Below are 18,420 nucleotides of genomic sequence, written 5' to 3' on the forward strand. Positions count from 1 at the left end.
ACTGAGATTTTATAAATGAAGAAAAAAATCTTTGTTATTAATATCAATATCTAAAACAAGACAAATATGTTAGGATATTCTATCTTCTACCACCTATTACTTTCCAATTCCATGAAAAATGACCATATGCAATAGATGTACTCCTAGTATTTACAAATATAAGCACTGTCTAGGAAAATATGTATTTTATACTTATTTTTAGTATTTTTTAGTAAAAGTAAGGAAGTATATGAAAAGTTCAGAAACAAAACAAAAAAGTTCAAATACAAATATTCAGAACTCATTTTCATTTAAACTTAAAATATTAATAAAATTTTGAAGTCAGCTTTTTTTTTGCTGTTTGGCAAAGTCACTCTAGCTAACAAAAATCCTCTTAATCAAGTAAATCAACAATTCTCTATTTTTGGGGGGGACTATTTATACTCTTAAAAAGACTAATACACTTACAAGTGTAGACCTTCCTTCATATTTCATTTAAAAAAACAGAAGCAATCCAAAGAGACTTCCATAATTCCCATGCACATATCTACTTACTCTGGCATTATCAGTTATAAGTGCCCCATAGCTTTCTCTTGTCTTACTACAGATGAATTGCTTCTATTTTTAATTAGGGCTACCTCTTTACTTGCACACTATATTCCACATCTTTTTGCTTATTGAAAGTATTACGACAATTCTTTCCTACATTATCACATTCTCCCCTCTGCTGAATTGTTCTCAAGCAAAATATAAGCATACTGTCATTTCTCCAACCTCACTCCTCATTTCTTCCCAGCTACTATTTTATTCTTCCACTCTTTTTTTTTTTTTCCTCATTAAACTTTTGTTTTAATGGGTCTCAAAATTGTGTGACAGATTTTTGGTCAAGGTGTTTCCAATAAAAAGTGCTGATTTTAAAAATTAATAACTTAAAACTGCCACGCACGCACACACAAGAAAAAAAAAAAACAAATGGTCCACAAAACATTCTCCTTTCCTTCTGAAGGTTTTACTTATTAACCAGTCTTTTACTATTAAACTTAAATGGCCAATTGACACAAACTGTTCTGAGACCGTTCTTCCACCACTGATTAAGACTGGGGTGGCAGATATTGAGGATAATATTCATTTAGCCTTCTGAGCTTTCTGGGTAGACTTGTGACTTTGCCAGCTTCAGCTGCCTTCTTGTCCACTGCGTGATGACACCCACATCAACCATCTGTCTCATGTCATGAACAGCAAACAGCCCAGAGGAGAATAGTCAGAGAAGCTCTCAACACACATAGGTTTGCCAGGAACCATATCAACAATGGCAGCATCCCTAGATTTCGAGAACTTGGGACCATCTTCCAGCTTTTTCCCGAACGACGATCTATCTTCTCCTTCAGCTCAGCAAACTTGCAAGCAATGTGAGCTGTGTGACAATTAAGCACAGGTGCATATCCAGCACTGATTTGGTCTGGATGGTTCAGAATAATCACATGAACCATGAAGCCAACTGCTTTCATTGGTGGGTCTTTTTTTATTTATATTTTATTTATTTATTCATGACAGACACAGAGAGAGGCAGAGACAGAGACAGAGGGAGAAGCAGGCTCCACGCAGGGAGCCCAACACGGGACTCGATCCCGCGTCCCCAGGATCACATCCTGGGCTGCAGGTGGCACTAAACTGCTGGGCCATCGGGGCTGCCCGATTGGTGGGTCATTTTTGCTGTCACCAGCGACACTGCCACGGCAAACATCTTTGACAGATACATTCCTGACATTGAAGCCCACATTGTCCCCAGGAAGAGCCTCACTCAAAGCTTCATAGTGCATTTCAACAGACTTTACTTCAGTTGTAACATTGACTGGAGCAAAGGTGACCACCATGCCAGGCTTAAGAATATCAGTCTCCACTCCACTCACTAGGACAGTACCAATACCACCAATTTTGTAGACGTCCTGGAGAGGCAGACGCAAGGGCTTATCAGTTGGATGAGTTGGTGGCAGAATGCGATCCAGAGCTTCAAGTAGTGTGGTTCCACTGGCATTCCCATCTTTACGGGTGACTTTCCATCCCTTGAACCAAGGCTATTAGCACTTGGCTCCAGCATGTTGTCACCAATCCAAACAGAAATTGGCACAAATGCTACTGTGTCGGGGTTGTAGCCAATTTTCTTAATGTAGGTGCTGACTCCCTTAATGATTTCCTCATATCTCTTCTGGCTGTAGGGTGGTTCAGTGGAATCCATTTTGTTAACACCAACAATTAGTTGTTTTACACCCACTGTGTAAGCCAGTGGGGCATGCTCACAGGTCTGCCCATTCCTGGAGATACCTGCTTCAAATTCACCAACACCAGCAGCAACAATCAGGACAGCACAGTCAGCCTGAGATGTGCCTGTAATCATGTTTTGATAAAATCTCTGTGTCTTGGGGCATCAATGATGGTCACATAATACTTACTGGTCTCGAATTCCCACAGGGAGATATCAATGGTGATACCATATTCACATTCAGCTTTCAGTTTATCCAAGACCCAGGCATACTTGAAGGAGCCTTTTCCCATCTCAGCAGCCTCCTTCTCAAATTTTTCAATAGTTCTTTTGTCGATCCCACCACATTTGTAGACCAGATGGCCAATAGTGGTAGACTTGCCCGAATCTACATGTCCAATGATGACAATGTTGATGTGAGTCTTGTCCTTTCCCATATTGGTTTAGGTTTAACGATGGTTTTCACGACACCTGTGTTCTGGTGGCAAACCCACTGCAAAAAACATCTTCCACTCTCTCTTAAAGACTCTTCCTTGTCTTCCAGGACACCACATTCTCCTACCTTACTGGCAGCTCCTTTTTAGTTTTCTTACTTGTTCCCTTCTTTTCTCACTCAATGTCCAGGGTTCAATTATTAGAATCTTTTTACCTGTACTTCCTCTCTTGACCATCTTATCCAAGATCACCATTTTAAATACCATCTCTATAATGAATACCTCCAAATTTACACATGAAACTCAGGCCACTCACTATGAATTCCAGACCTGAACATCTAACAAAACAAAGAAAAAAAATTTTTAAACAAATTTTGATTGAAAAAAATACCATGAAAAGGGCAAAGAGAGCCAAACTGGAAAAATATTTATTAAATGTATGATTGACAAAGGGTTAATTTCTACTATACACAAATAAATCTTAACTAGTAATAAAAAAAATAATCTTATACCAAGAGAAAAATGGGCAAAGATAATCTAGAGAAATTTCACCCAAAAAACCCAATAAATATATAAAGGATGATATACTTTTCTCATAATTAAATGCTATTAAAGAAAAAAATGCTATTAAAGTAAAATCGTACTATTTTCCATCTGTCACACTGACAAAAATTTAAAAATTTGATAAAGGCAGGTTTGTCAAGGAAGTATAAACTAATGAAACTTTTTGATAAAATTTATCAAATGTAAATTCTGTACTTGTTCTGAGACACATTTTAATTCCTAGATGTTTATATCATTGCTATTTTTACTCAAATGCTCAGAAATATACGTATCTTCCCTGAAACATTCTTATAAAAGCAAATTATAGAAACATCCTAAATGTGTTAAATAAATTTCTTATATAAATCATGGTACATCCATATCGAATATTAAGGTATTGAAAAGAATGAATTAGAGACCAATGTACTGACAGAAAATTATTCAAGATAAACTAAACACAAAAGAAAATCAAATTACAGAACATTGTTAAGCATTAATATCTCCTTATTTGGTGAAAAAGACATATATATTTGTTAAATACACAGAAAATTTTCCTAAGTACCCATAATAATCTGTTAAGAGGTTACATTTCTATACTCCGAAATTTTGTCATAAACTCATATTATGATCATTATAATTTTGATAATGATAGTTAACAAAAATAAGTTTTCAACATATAGATATACAACTTTCTTACTAGAATTCGGTAACATAAAGCCAGTACTGACTATATACACTCTTACCTGAATGGCGTAAGCAGCTGAATCTTGAGCCCGGCTGTTATCTGCATATGCAAGGTAAGCTCTAGTTAGTTCCATCAATAATCCAAAGGCAAAGCTTGAATCTTCTACTCCCGTCTTAGAAAAAAAAGAAAAAAAAAATCAAGGATAAGGTGTATAAATTTTCTAAAAATGTACTGTGCCTTACATGGTTAATTTAACTTAGTTACGTAGGTGAATTTTACTTAGAAAAGGAAAGGACATTAAGGTTTAAACTAAGTTTGGTACCAAGGCTAAAACATAATCTGTAGCCAAGAAGCCAAACCTAAGGCTTTTTAGGCTACTTATAAACAGCATTAGAATCATCCAACTCCTACATAGCTCCAACAATTTTCATTTTTTGTTTTTGTTGCTAAAGATTTTGTTTTTAGTGCAGAGTTTAATCTCTACAATCAACATGGTGGGATTCGAACTCAAGACTCAGATCATAAGTTGCATGATCTTCCAACTAAGCCAACTAGGTGCCCCTAATTTTGTTGATTTTTTAACCCTTAAAAAGAAAATAGTGTATATAGCATTTCCTAAATTACATGTTGTAGAAGCCTGGTCATTTGAGACACTCCCAAGAAATAATTTTAACATACCCCCCCTCTTGGAGATGCACAGTGTGTACACTAAACGATACAGATGTTCTGTTTGATTTTTTTTTTTTTTTACAGGATTTCCCAAACTCATTTGACCATGGAAATTTTTCTATACATTCACTATTAACCCGAGAAATTAGTTTCCCATGAAAACACTTAGCAATAGCACTCAAATAGTAATATTTATATAATTAATTAGGTTTTAACTGATGATTTGTCATCATTTTAAAAGAACACAGCATACTAGTCTGGGCTCCAACTTTATTGTTTTTGGTTCTACATCTTTCAAATAGTATTAAAGTATAAATTTTAAAGTTATCTAATTTAGGTCATGTTGCCACTAAGAATAACCTGACTAGTTCTTTGTAAATGAAATACAGAAACTCAAATAGGACAGAGAACTCTTTTGTCATTCCAAATTACCATTACTTACCACAAATGTAAAATCTTTCCCTTGGCTTTCAGTTGTTGAGAAATCTAGTCGACCTGGATCTATTGCCCCCAGTTCCCCTAAACACTCCCCACAGAGCAACCGAGCTTGGGAGTTTGCATCTTGGCAACCTTTCAAAAGCACTGTCACCAACTGTGAGATAACAGGTTCCACTGTTTCACTATCTGTTGCATATTTTATCAGCTTTTCCTAAAAGTAGATAAAAAATTTTTACATGACTTCTACAAACTAGTATATTTTCCTAACTAGAAAGCTTAGAAATATTAAGGAATATATGACATAGACATCGATAAAATTAAATTCCTGTATCTGCAGTCTTCTTAGCTATTGTTGGAGGAGTGCACATAATATAGTTCATAATATGTTCTGTAGGATTAGAATCATTAAGTATTTTAGAAAATTTTAATCCTTAATCCATTAAACAAGTAATTACTATTATTACATTAGTATACAAAAATAAGTAAGACAGACTTATTCCAACAAGTTCCCAGTCTAAGGGGAAAACAGACATGTAAGTAAATAATTAAAATATCTTATGATATGTACAATAACAAATATATTTATAAGGTAAGGAAGCAATCAAGAAAATGAAAAAGAACTCAGAGTAATGTTTCAAGGACAGAGGACAGATACTTAAGTAAATAAGTCAACAAAGAATAGCTGTTACTTAAAACAAGACTGAAAAGTATATATGAAACCAGCAGAGAAGGAGAAAAAAATAATGGGAAAGGGTTCCATGGTGATGAGAAAACAATACATTGGTTCAAGTAATCTCTTTTCCATCAATTTCCTGAGGATGCTGTAATGAAAATCTGTTAAGAAGAGACTATTTTCAAGCCAGTTGAAATTAGATATTTGTGTGATATTTTAGAACTCCTTTGTTTATTTATACTATTTTCTTGCTAGCAAAAGTAAAGCATACAAGAGCATCTTGAACTCCATGTTAAAACTACGATTCAAGTTACAATAACATTTCAAAAGAAAAATAAACAGACGTTTTATCTCATTCAGAATCTTTAAAAGTCAATCACTTAACATTACAGATTAATTCAGGTATACTTAAAAAATGAGCTAATAATCAATAAATAGCAAAACTAATATAAGAAATAACAAACATTTACTCACATGCTAAAACTAAAATAAAAGATCACTTTAGGTTGGCAGCAATAAATGCAGTTTAAGGAAATATATGTTGAAGATATGAGGGATTATGGATTTATTTGTTCTCCTTGTTAGCTCTTTATGTTTTGGATGGTGTGTACAGATTCAGATTCAGGCATCCAATATTATCCTAGTATAACTTGGAGGTCTCTAGCAGCCTATTTTCAATGGGCTTATTTTTGGATTTTTAATCATTAGCAAATATGTCTTAATATTTATTAGGATTCTGCATTAGCATCAAAGTTTATTTTGGCTTCAATACACACAACTTGCCCATCTGGGATTTTACCATAGAGATTCACTTCAACGTGAGTAGCATCAATTTCAGAAAGAGATTATATGGTTGCTCAGTTTGAGCTATAGTCTGATTTTTCTGACATAGAAATAAAGATTTCCTGCTATCCACTGACCTTAGGTGTTGTTTATATCCTTTGAAAATGTAGATTCCTCCTTAAAAGTAAGGAGTATAAACTGTCATTTCTTTCATTGTCAATGACCCTTTGGGGACTACCCATTAGAAAAGGGCTTTTACAGGGTCAGTCCATCAAAACAATCAAGTATCCAAGGCTACAGCAGCCATCATCTTAACTGTCACAGTATCTTTTAGAGTTTACTTTGCCACTACAGTATAACCAATTATTTCTTTAGTCAGTTATACTAATTATACAATTTTAGGTCTAATTATTTAAAATGCCTCCTTTCAATTTACTCCTGAATTATCTTTTAGTCTCCCTCTGGTTAAGTTCTGAACTTATAAAAGAATATCTTTTGCATTTGTTCTTTCATGGACTCTCACAGCATTCACTACAAAGACCCTTTGACTTCTAACCTCAGTTTCTTGCTCTCCTGTTGCTATAGGGTCAGCCATCTTCTACAGCTGCAATGTCTAAATTGATAGCCACTATCCACATGAAACTATTTAAATTTAAAAAAGCAAAATTAAATTAAATATCCAGTTCTTTAATCACACATTTTAAGTGCTCAAGAGAACACATGTGTCTAGCAGCTGTGACTGGACAGTACAGATACAGACCATTTCCATTGGCACAGAAAATTCTTTTGGACAGAACTATTATAGAACTTTTTAAAAAATTTTTTATTTATTTATGATAGTCACACAGAGAGAGAGAGAGAGAGGCAGAGACACAGGCAGAGGGAGAAGCAGGCTCCATGCACCGGGAGCCTGATTTGGGACTCGATCCGGGGTCTCCAGGATCGCGCCCTGGGCCAAAAGCAGGTGCTAAACTGCTGCGCCACCCAGGGATCCCCCACTATTATAGAACTTAAATTGCTTTCAACACTGACATTACCTTCTTCTCAAACTTAGGAGATAAAAGATTTCCTTCTTTTTTTGTAGGTGTTTTAGGCCAGTGTGTGTGTGGGAATATGGCTGAGAAGACATGTGTCTCTGAATGTCTTCCCTTCTTTTCTTATTTTCTCTGGCTCCTCCAAACCATTGCCTTTCTTTAGTTTTCTCCTTAGTAACCTAAAGTAAATTTATCCAGCTATATATTGATCTAAACTAAATTAAACCTTACTTTAAAATAGCCTGTAACAATCTATGGCCCTTACACACCTTATTCAGACTCTATCTGACCTTCAAGACTCCTGGGGGTACACTTACCTCCTTACTCTGCCTAATTTATTAGCACTGGGGCTTTACATTGAGGGAAGACTGGTCAGGGTACTACCAGATATGATTTTTCTTTTGTGACACAGGTAGCAAAGTTGGGCAGCTGTGGCTTTTCCCTAAGAATATAAGCAATTTCCTTGAGTTCTCAGATTTAGCCATTTATATCTAAGAAGTGACAATCAATATAAAGTTTCCTTATGTTAGCCCAGGATCATGTCATCTGCTTTGAAATACCTAACCCAGGAAACCTCTAGGCCAAGGGGAGAGATCCTTTGCTATTCATAAATCCCTATATTAAAATAAAAAGCTAGAAGTCCTTTAAGTTACCTGAAATCCAAGTAGGTCTGTGTGGGGCAAGGGGTAAGCATACAGTAGTTTCAATGCAGTAAGTGTAGGGCAGAGAATGAGGATGTAACATTGATAATGTAGATTCACAGGACAACATAAAACTTACACTTGAGGAGATTTAGGACTCTTCACCTGTGGTAGGACCATATCCACATTAGCTGCTACCCACATTGGTTATACAGTTCACTGACCCAGAAGCATATATTTATTACCATCACATATATCCTTTGTCCTAAATAAATGCTTCCTTCTATCATGTAAACTAACAACTTGGTTTTGAAATTCCCTTTAGGGTTCCACATGCTATCATGTAAGGTCTTGATATGCAAAAACAAATACCACAGGTATTTTTTTTCTCTTTTATAGCTTTACAGTGATCTAGTATTTTGAATACCAGTTCTCACTGTCATCACTTATCTATTTTCTTTCTATTTTATAGCTTTACAGTGATCTAGTATTTTGAATACCAGTTCTCACTGTCATCACTTATCTATAGTACACTGCCAAAGAAAAGAATAAAGTTCACTGGCATCATTAAAAAGTAAACTTAAAAATTTAGTTTCATTAAAACTAAAAGTTAATTTAGTCAAAATATAAAATGGCAAAATTACTGAGATTTTATATGATAGATATCTAAGGAAATTATGTGAGAAGACACATGAACTGCTGCTGCTGCACACATATATCCCTACTCGGGAAGATGCAATAGCCTAAAACATAACTGTCAAATTATGATCCTTCAAAACAACAACAAAATCTCTGCACATCGCTGGTTTTCAGCCTAAAAAAGTATCTCATGGATTAGTGATTCTAAATCAGGTCTGACAATCTCAGTAAAATAAAAAGCACTTCTTTCACTGAACCTAATGAATCTCAAGCAAATATACCAATCTGTCATCTTTAAACTCTTTTTTTAAAAAAAGATTTTATTTATTTATTCATGAGAGACACACACAAACACACACACACACACACAGAGAGAGAGAGAGAGAGAGAGAGAGAGAGAGGCAGAGACACAGGCAGAGGGAGAGCAGGATCCATACAGGGAGCCTGATGTGGGACTCAATCCTGGGTCTCCAGGATCACGCTCTGGGCTGAAGGCAGCACTAAACTGCTGAGCCACCCAGGCTGCCTAAACATCCTTCTTTGCTATACCTTTCAATTATATCTTAATATACCTGATTTTTATACAAAGTTTCCTTCAAGCTCGTAAGAGCATGAATACGAACGTCTACATTTTCATGCTGAATTGCTTTCATGGATAGTTGAAGAGTTGTCTGAAGATCTGTACTCTCAGAGGTCTCCTATATAAAGAACACAGAGAGATACACCTTATCAGTTAAGGATTTCAGAAACCATTTCAGAAGGTCTGGATTCCCTAAAGAGTTACTATTAAAGTGGTAAACTATACCCCAATTAAAAGTGGCTTTAAAAAATAATTTCTGGAGTAGGGTTAGGGGGAATAGGGTAACTGGGTAATTGACATTAAGAAGGGCACATGATGTGATAAGCACTGGGTATTATATAAAACTGATAAGTCACTTTACCTCTGAAACTAATAATATGTTATATGTTAATTGAATTTAAAATTTTTTAAAGACGAAAAATAAAGAAATAATCATTTTCCATCTCTTCCTTCATATAGCGTATGTCATTTTTAGTAATTCTTGGGGAAAGGGATTTCATTCTGAAGTCTTTAGACTTGGAGAAAAATTTTATTCTGATCAAATAAGAATCCACTTATCTAAAAGAAATGCTTCTTGGTAAGAAATACAAATTTCCCTTAACTTTTACAAAGGACTTGAACCAAATCTATAGATTACACAAATCAATAAATTCATCCTTTATTTGGATTACTTTCTTATGACTATGATGAGTCACCCAGTAAAAAAGGAAATAAAGACCTCAAAACCATTCTCAGGGACTGCAGTAAATACTTCTGCTATTCTCACCAAAGATCAGGTCCCACTTTCTGCCCTAAAGTTCTTTGGAATCATCATTAATACTTTCATAAATTCAGAGAATTCACTGGACTTCAAGATAATAGAACTTTAAGTTACTCCCCTTCTAAAGCTCAGGAGTCAGTAAGATTTGATCATTTCATCCCATGATTTATAGCACAAAATAACTAGAATCCTCCCACAGCTTTTTAGGGCATAAAGCTATGGTAGCTTCTTCTTCGGGGGACTATAAGTAGGGGCATATTGACATGGGAAGTAAAGGCCCAAGTACTGTATTCTTTGCTCTCTGTTCTATGTAATGCAGTAACATCTTGATCTAAATGCTAAAATTTCCTTGTAAAAATCATAATTTGTGATAGGATTATCTAATTGCCAAAAATTAGCCATCAGAATAGGACTCTTATCCACAGATATGATTCTGAAGAACCTCTGTTCAATGGATTGGAATCTGGGGACAGTTTTGTATCAGTGATCTCAGACATAAATAAAAAATTAAATACCTTTCTGTACTCCTGTAGAACTGCTTTTATCTTTTTTAATTCTGGATGATCAGGTAAAAAGTATATTTCATGAAGGAAATCTTGTACAGCATCCCTAATAGTTAATTGGAAAAAAAAAAATATTTGCAAAGAGTATGAGTACCCAAAAAACATAAAGCAGAAGTTCAAACTAAGGCCAATTTAGTTCACACTTCAAAGTGTTAGCGGGGGTGGGGGTGGGGGGTCCCTGGGTGGCTCAGTGGTTTGGCGCCTGCCTTTGGCCCAGGGCATGATCCTGGAGTCCCGGCATCAGGTTCCGCATCGGGCTCCCGGCATGGAGCCTGCTTCTCACTCCTCCTGTGTCTCTGTCTCTGCCTCTCTCTCTCTCTCTCTCTCTCATCATAAATAAATAAATAAAAAATAAATCTTTAAAAAAATAAAAACAACAAAGTGCTAGTGGGGGTACCTGGTGGGCTCAGTCAGTAGAATATGTGACTCTTTTTTTTTTTAAGGTTTTATTTATTCATGAGAGACCCTGAGACCTTGGCAGAGACACAGGCAAAGGGAAAAGCAGGCTCCGCACTGGGAGCCTGATGTGGAACTTTATCCCAGGACCCTGGGATCATGCCCTGAGTTGAAGATAGACGTTCAATTGCTGAGCCACCCAGGCGTCCCAGAACATGTGACTCTTGATCTCCAGGTTGTAAGTCTGAGCCCCACATTCAGTATAGAAATCACTTAAAACTAAAAACTTTTAAAAAGCGGGGGGGGGGAGGCGTGGGCTCAGGATACCTGAGTGGCTCAGTTGGTTAAGTGTCTGACTCCTGATTTCAGCTCAGATCATGATCTCAGGATTGTGAGAAGGAGCCTGATAGGTAGGGCTGTGTGCTCAGTACAGCCTGCTTCATATTTTCTCTCCCCCTCTTCCTTCTGCCCCTTTGCCTCAAATAATTAAAAAAGTTTTAAAAAGTGCTAGTGGATTAATGAGATGAAAAATATTCTTCCTAACCATGTATAGTCGTTAATAATAGCAAATAATCAAATCTAAAGAAATCACCTGTTGCAGTATGTTATGTTGGTGGCCCTGAATAAAACTATACTTCTTTGTACACACATCCATGTATAGTTACTTTCCATTCTATTTGGTCTAGGTATGTGACTTGCTTTATATCACAAAGAATGTGCGAGAGGAAATGCTGTGCCAAGTCAGGGTCTAAAGTGTTAAAAATGTCTGGCTTCTCGTTTTGTGCTTGTCAGAGTCCTAAATCACCATATAAGAAGTCTGGTTACCAACATGGACAGGCTACGTGAAAAGAGAGAGGTTCTAAGACTACAAGGAAAGAGAAAGAAACCCAGCCAAGTCTACCTACTGGCTGACTACAGCCATACCAGTGATCAAAGAATCTACCAACTGAATCCATTCCAGATTATAAAATTATGAGTAAATAAAAATGCTTGTCATTTTCAGACACTGGATTTTGGAGTGGTCACAGTGCAGCAATAGATAGCCAAACCCAACCTTAAAACAAATTCTCTTTAAAAAATTTTAGAGAAAAATATATAAATAATTCTTATTGAGGACACAATTTTTAATTTGCTTCAAATATTCTAATCTTTCTGAGTCCCAGTAATGCATTTCTAAATTCTAGTCTTCACTCATGCTAGAAATACATACTAAGCAACTATCATGTCCCATTATGTGCTAGACACTAGAGATTTAACAATAGGGAAGCTGAAAGATTTTCTTCATTCAGGGGGCTTAAGGTCTTCTAACTAACACTAAATGAAAGAGAATTTTTTTTTAATATGAAAAGGTAGAGGATTAATTGTTGTATAATAAAAAGCACAAAAAAAAAAATAAAAAAAAAAATAAAAAGCACAGATACACTATTTACATAATAATCCAAAAGTATTTGAAAAGTTATCTAGATCAGTGATTATGTTGTTCTGTCTTATTTAAAATATCAAAAATAAAAGTATTTTAACTGGAAAGGTTAAATAAATTTAACCTTTCTTCTGTACTTTCTCCCTGCTTAGATAGTTACTGAAAATGATTAACGGAATTAGCAGTAGTATGTGTATGGGTGGGTAAGCAGGTAAATAGGTAGTACTTAAACCCTAACTTTTCAGAAGCAAAGGAAATAAAACATGTAACAGTTAAGTGTAAACACGGAAACAATTTAAAAATGTATAGAAACACATTCCAGGCTAAAAAGCAGTGTGAAATAAAAAAATGCAAGAGAGTAACATATGTTCTTCCAGTAGCAGTCCAAGTAAGCTACAGCACAGCCTATTTTTGGAAAATCTTAAGAAAAGATTTTAAGGGGATCCCTGGGTGGCGCAGCGGTTTGGCGCCTGCCTTTGGCCCAGGGTGCGATCCTGGAGACCCGGGATCGAATCCCACGTCAGGCTCCTGGTGCATGGAGCCTGCTTCTCCCTCTGCCTGTATCTCTGCCTCTCTCTCTCTCTCTCTCTGTGACTATCATAAATAAATAAAAATAAAAAAATAAAAAATAAAAAAAAAGAAAAGATTTTAAGAAATAAGATGTGACCAGATTTTGGAAAGACTTAAATGTCAAGATAAGCAAGTTGAATTCATCAGTTTATAACTGGAGAATCACAGAATGTCTCCATATACTGGAGTAATAACTGATCAAAGGGATGCTTTTAAATATGAATAATATGAAGAAATGTGATAAAAACCTAAAGGAAGGGAGGCTGGTTAAAAGGCCAATGCAATGAAGTAATGAGGGTTTCAACTAAGTTATAGAAAGTACGTGAACGTCCCTGCTAACCTTTATTATGCTATTCAACTGTTTGCCTTTAAGTATGAAAAGAAAGGTAAAGTTTGTCTCACTTTTTTCAAAACTGATTAAAAAATAATTTTCAGATGCTGATCTAATAATGTTTTAAATATATTTATGGTGGATCAATGTCACAACTGAAATAGTATCAGTTCAGTCTGTATTGACTTATGCCAATTATTTTTGTTTGATGCACTCTAAATTAAAAGGAATGTGAACAATTCTACCTTACCAGCAGTAATCCTAATACCTTGAGACATAAATATACAGTGATAAAAAGTTGCTATCTATACTATTAATTTCAGTTATAATAAATACCTGTTTTCAATTATGAGGTAGTGAAATATAGCAGCAGTTTCTTCAGGCTGGATGTGTATGAGAGGTAACAAAGCTACTATCACATGACTGAGAAGGGAACCAAGATAAGCATGATCCAGGCAACGAACAAAGCAATCCCAAGCCCTATGTGAAAAAACAAATAAAAGTTAAAAGTCACATTTGTTTTTATTATTTGTAAAGCCCCAGCAATGAGTTATTAGCTGGACAAACAATGATACAAATAATAAGATATAAAAGGCAGTTGTAAAAATGGCTAACGATCAATACTCTATATGCAAATAGAGTGATCTTTCTAATGTGTTAAGTCAAAAAAGCAAGGTAAAAAACAGAGCTTACAATATGTTACCTTTTGGGGCAAGGTTAATACAAAAATAAGTTTGTGACTTATTAAAATAAGTTTGTGACTCTTCCTTATACTTACCCCCTTTTTATGTATATCAATAGTATTTATAAAACGTGTTCTATAATTATGTAATTGTAGATACTATTATGTACTGTCCAGTGACATTCTTTTTATTTTTTAAAAATTTTATTTATTTATTCATGAGAGACACAGAGAAAGAGGCAGAGGGAGAAGCAGGTTCCCTGCAGGGAGCCCAATGCAGGACTCGATCCCAGGATCATGACCTGTGCAGAAGGCACTCAACCACTGAGCCACACAGGTGTCCCTGTCCAGTGACATTCTAAGGAAGGCCCTATTCCTGTATCTTTTCTACCTTATTTATAAGAGGAATTATAGAATGTATGACTAAGAAGTCACTTTGATACTGACTTTTTAAAAAAGGTACTACCTTCTGCTGTTGCAAAGTGCAAAATTTTGAGTGGAAACTGTGTGTGTTTTATTCTGACTTAATATGTTAGAAATTAGAATAGAGTGTGACAAGTTTTACATATTGCCCCTGCTGTTACCTAAGGTATTGTAGAAATTTTTAATAAGCAAAAATCCCTTTGGTATGTATGTATTTATTCATTCTTAAGATTTTTTTTTTAATTTATTCATGAGAGACACAGAGTGAGACAGAGAGAGAGAGGTAGAGAGGCAGAGACACAGGCAAAGGGAGAAGCAGGCTCCATGCAGGGAGCCTAACATGGGATTTAATCCCGGGACTCCAGGATCACGCCCTGGGCTGAAGGCAGCGCTAAACCGCTGAGCCACCCGGGGTGCCCACCTTTGGTATTTAAAGTGAAACATTTATTTAGCCCATTTGTTTTAATGGAAAGCAAAAAGTAATTGGGTCAACATTTTAGCATATTTGTAAAGCGCCTTAATATATCCCATTGTGGAAGGCACTATCCCACAGTTTACTTTTATACTGTATTACATATGTAAGTATTTTGCATTAAAACAGAATCAATACAACACTACAGTTTTATAAAATAATGCTTTGAAAAAAAAACAAAATAAAATAATGCTTTATTAGGAAAAGGAATTACAGTTTTGCAATATAACTAAATTGTTTTACATACTTCTGAATGTAGTAGATATGTAGCCAGTGTTTTTAATGACTCTATTTGTATTCTCCCAATCATTTTCTCAGTGTAACATTTCCTGGAATAATAATAGTAAAAAATTCAGATCTATAAAAAAAAAAAAAAAAAGTGTGCATTTGTTTTACTTTTAAAAAGGGGAGAATTATGCAAAAATTAAGAAAAAGATGGTTATCATAGTCAAAAATGAAAGCTAGATTCACAAATCAGAATCTCAGATAATGTTTATGTTTTACATAAATTTAAAATTAAAAAGGGGAAAAAGCGACTTCTAAAAATCTTTAAAAAGTAGGGGCACCTGAGGAGTGGTTCAGTTGGTTAAACATCTGACGTAAGCTCAGGTCATGATTTCAAGGTCCTGGGATTGAGCCTTGCATTGAGCCCTGCATCAGGCTCTGTGCTCAGTGGGGAGTCTGCTTGTCTCTCTCTGCTCTTCCCCCTGCTCTTGTTCTGTCTCTTGCTCAAATAAATATTTTATTAAAAAAATTTTAAACAAACTGAAACAACCTAACTGAATATCAAGTTGGTGGCACATATACACGGGAAAGAATTACTCCACATAACTTTAATACATGTTATTCTGACTCTCCATCTCCAATAAGCACAGTCTAAGGACAAAGAAGACCTCTAAAAAAAATAAAAATATGTAAGTAAATAAACAAATAAATAAAGGACCTTCAAGAAGCTTAAACTGCATTCAGGAGTGTATTAGAAGTAATATTAAAATCATATTAACTTAAATTAGGAATCCCACATGCCAAAATCTCAATGGCCTAAAAGAAGTGTAGGGAAGGATCTTAAAGATGGAAATCTGTTTGTAAGAGATTATATGTAAGGGCCAAACAACCAAATATGTGACATATGCACGTTATTTGTTTTCCGATTCAAATTAACCAACACCTTTGGGAAAAATATCTTTGAGGTGATTGAGGAAATCTGAATATAGACTGAGTTTAAGATGATATTAAGGAATTCCTATTAATTCTGCTAATCATAGTAATTTATTATGGTTGCATTTTTTAAAATGCCTTATCCATTAGATACATCTGAAGTGTTTACAAGTACAATGATTCGATACTGGAGTTTTCTCTAAAACATTCCAACTAACAATAAAACAGGGGGAGGAGGGTAGATTAATATAAGATTAGCAATGCTGAGAACTACTGAAGTTGGGAATAGATATAGAGGGATTCATTATACTACTCTACTTCCCAATATGTTAAAAGATTTTGTTCTAGTTTGTTTTTAAACAAATAAACACATTCCCTTTCGATACAAATATCCTTTTTATCATAATTATTTATAGTCTGAATCCTTCAAAGAGGTAAGAATTCAAGTTAGTGCTACTGGGAAATGCAAAATTCTAATGAACTTAGAATCTACCTGCAACACAATTCAGGAAAATCATCCTTGAATCTCAGGCCAGTTCTTAGTGTGGTCATCATCTTCACCCTCACGGAGCTGACGTGTTTTGGTCCCATCAACTTCATCAAAGACATCAAACTGTTCAAAGCCTATAAAGTAAGTAGGGCTTTAAAATAAAGCCTATAAACAAGTCAGCAGGAGTAGATGGACCCTAAGGACAAGATCCTACCCACATCTCAGAGTAGTACCTATTCTCTGGCAACACAATGTTTAAATGTTGACCAGTTCATTTTGTTCAGATTTTTATGTAAGAATTATGAATTTGAGAAATATAAGCTGAGTTCTGGTGTGTTTTTTCTTGTGAAGGTAACTTGTTATTTTTGTCCTCATGGCCCTCTAGAAGAATAATTTTCAAATTTATTAAGAATATAATACCTATTGTTTTCTTTATATTCATCCCCAAACTATTGCACAACACATGCACTTCTGTCCTAATGGTACAAATTTCAAGATGCTCTGAATTTGCAAAACAACCAAGTTTAGTAAAATAAGACTGATGACATACCCACAAAATAATATATATTTTATTGTGTGTAGAACATAGAATCAGACTTGTATCAACAGCTCTAGGTTCTAATGAAAGTGTAAATAAACTCTCTACTCAACCTTAACTATGTGCCAAAACATACAAGCTTTTTATGGTTTAAAACACAAACTATAGGGTGTTTGTGGAAGGCACTGGGTGGCGCAGCGGTTTGGCGCCTGCCTTTGACCCAGGGTGCGATCCTGGAGACCCAGGATCGAGTCCCACGTCGGGCTCCTGGTGCATGGGGCCTGCTTCTCCCTCTGCCTGTGTCTCTGCCTCTGTCTCTCTCTCTCTGTGACTATCATAACTAATAAAAATTAAAAAAAAATAAAAAAATAAAACACAAACTATAGTTTTCTTAGATTGGAGATCATTCTCTCACTTGGATAATAATAAGAAAGATTCCATGGAGATGGAATAGAAATTATCTGGAAGATTAAAATTACCAGTTGACACCAACAGAATAAGTATCAGCTCTGAAAATAGCTTAATATTTTATGTCTTTCTTGGCTCCTTTATTAAGAGAAGAATATATACTGAAATAAAAGCTTCCTCTCATAGATTTTTTTCTATAATTTTACTGACTGCAGAGATGGGAAGCAATGGAAACTTAATGAGTGTCTAAAATTCTATCCTAAACTATGGACAAAAATTTCCAATGGTGATCAACTGTTACAGCAGTCATAATTAAACTTCATTGTGTCAAATGCACTTAAACATAAACTGACAGGGGTGCCTGTATGACTCAGTCTGTTAAGCGTTTGTTTTTGGCTCAGGTCATGATCCCAGGGTCCTGGGATAGAACCACTCATGGGGCTCCCTGCTCCGGGAGAGAGCTTGCTTCTTTCTCTCCCTGCTCCCCGTGCTTTTGCTCTTTCACTCTCTCAAATAAGTAAATATAATCCTTAAAAAAAAGGATAGAGAAAAAAGATAAACAAAAAGTGACAAATACTGAAGTTACTCAGCTTTATGTAAGCTAACATTTTTGGTTTTTAAAAACGCTTTGGGGGCCGCCTGGGTGGCTCAGCGGTTGAGCATCTGCCTTCAGCTCAGGACGTGATCCCAGAATGCCAGGATCGCATCCCATATCGAGCTCGTTGCATGGAGCCTGCTTCTACCTCTGCCTGTGTCTCTCATGAATAAATAAATAAAATCTTAAAAAAAAACAAAAAACAAAAAAACCCCACCATGGGCCATGACTTACAACACATCAATTTGGACTAATG

At 35.4% G+C, this 18,420-nt stretch overlaps 1 protein-coding gene and 1 pseudogene across 6 annotated transcripts in view; both read right to left on the reverse strand.

Annotated features, from left to right (window-relative positions):
- The window catches only part of ATR (ATR checkpoint kinase), a 93,798-nt gene that overhangs the window by 43,549 nt on the left and 31,829 nt on the right, over positions 1 to 18,420 (reverse strand). For 5 of the 6 annotated variants that reach the window (XR_011995293.1, XR_011995292.1, XM_026018512.2 and 2 more), the window contains exons 18-23: positions 16,627 to 16,757; positions 13,735 to 13,878; positions 10,634 to 10,727; positions 9,351 to 9,476; positions 5,013 to 5,219; positions 3,960 to 4,073 (exon numbers count right to left, since the gene is read on the reverse strand). Coding sequence is in view for 4 of the 6 variants with exons in the window: in XM_026018512.2 (XP_025874297.2) it covers positions 3,960 to 4,073; positions 5,013 to 5,219; positions 9,351 to 9,476; positions 10,634 to 10,727; positions 13,735 to 13,878; positions 16,627 to 16,757 (816 nt within the window). In the remaining 2 variants the exon portion in view is untranslated. The remainder of the gene's footprint in view (positions 1 to 3,959; positions 4,074 to 5,012; positions 5,220 to 9,350; positions 9,477 to 10,633; positions 10,728 to 13,734; positions 13,879 to 16,626; positions 16,758 to 18,420) is intronic. The other variant, XM_072727056.1, reaches the window with a different exon arrangement.
- LOC140594465 (elongation factor 1-alpha 1-like) lies at positions 997 to 2,724 on the reverse strand (annotated as a pseudogene).

Source organism: Vulpes vulpes, chromosome 11 (genome assembly GCF_048418805.1).
Source record: "Vulpes vulpes isolate BD-2025 chromosome 11, VulVul3, whole genome shotgun sequence".
Classification (NCBI taxonomy): domain Eukaryota; kingdom Metazoa; phylum Chordata; class Mammalia; order Carnivora; family Canidae; genus Vulpes; species Vulpes vulpes.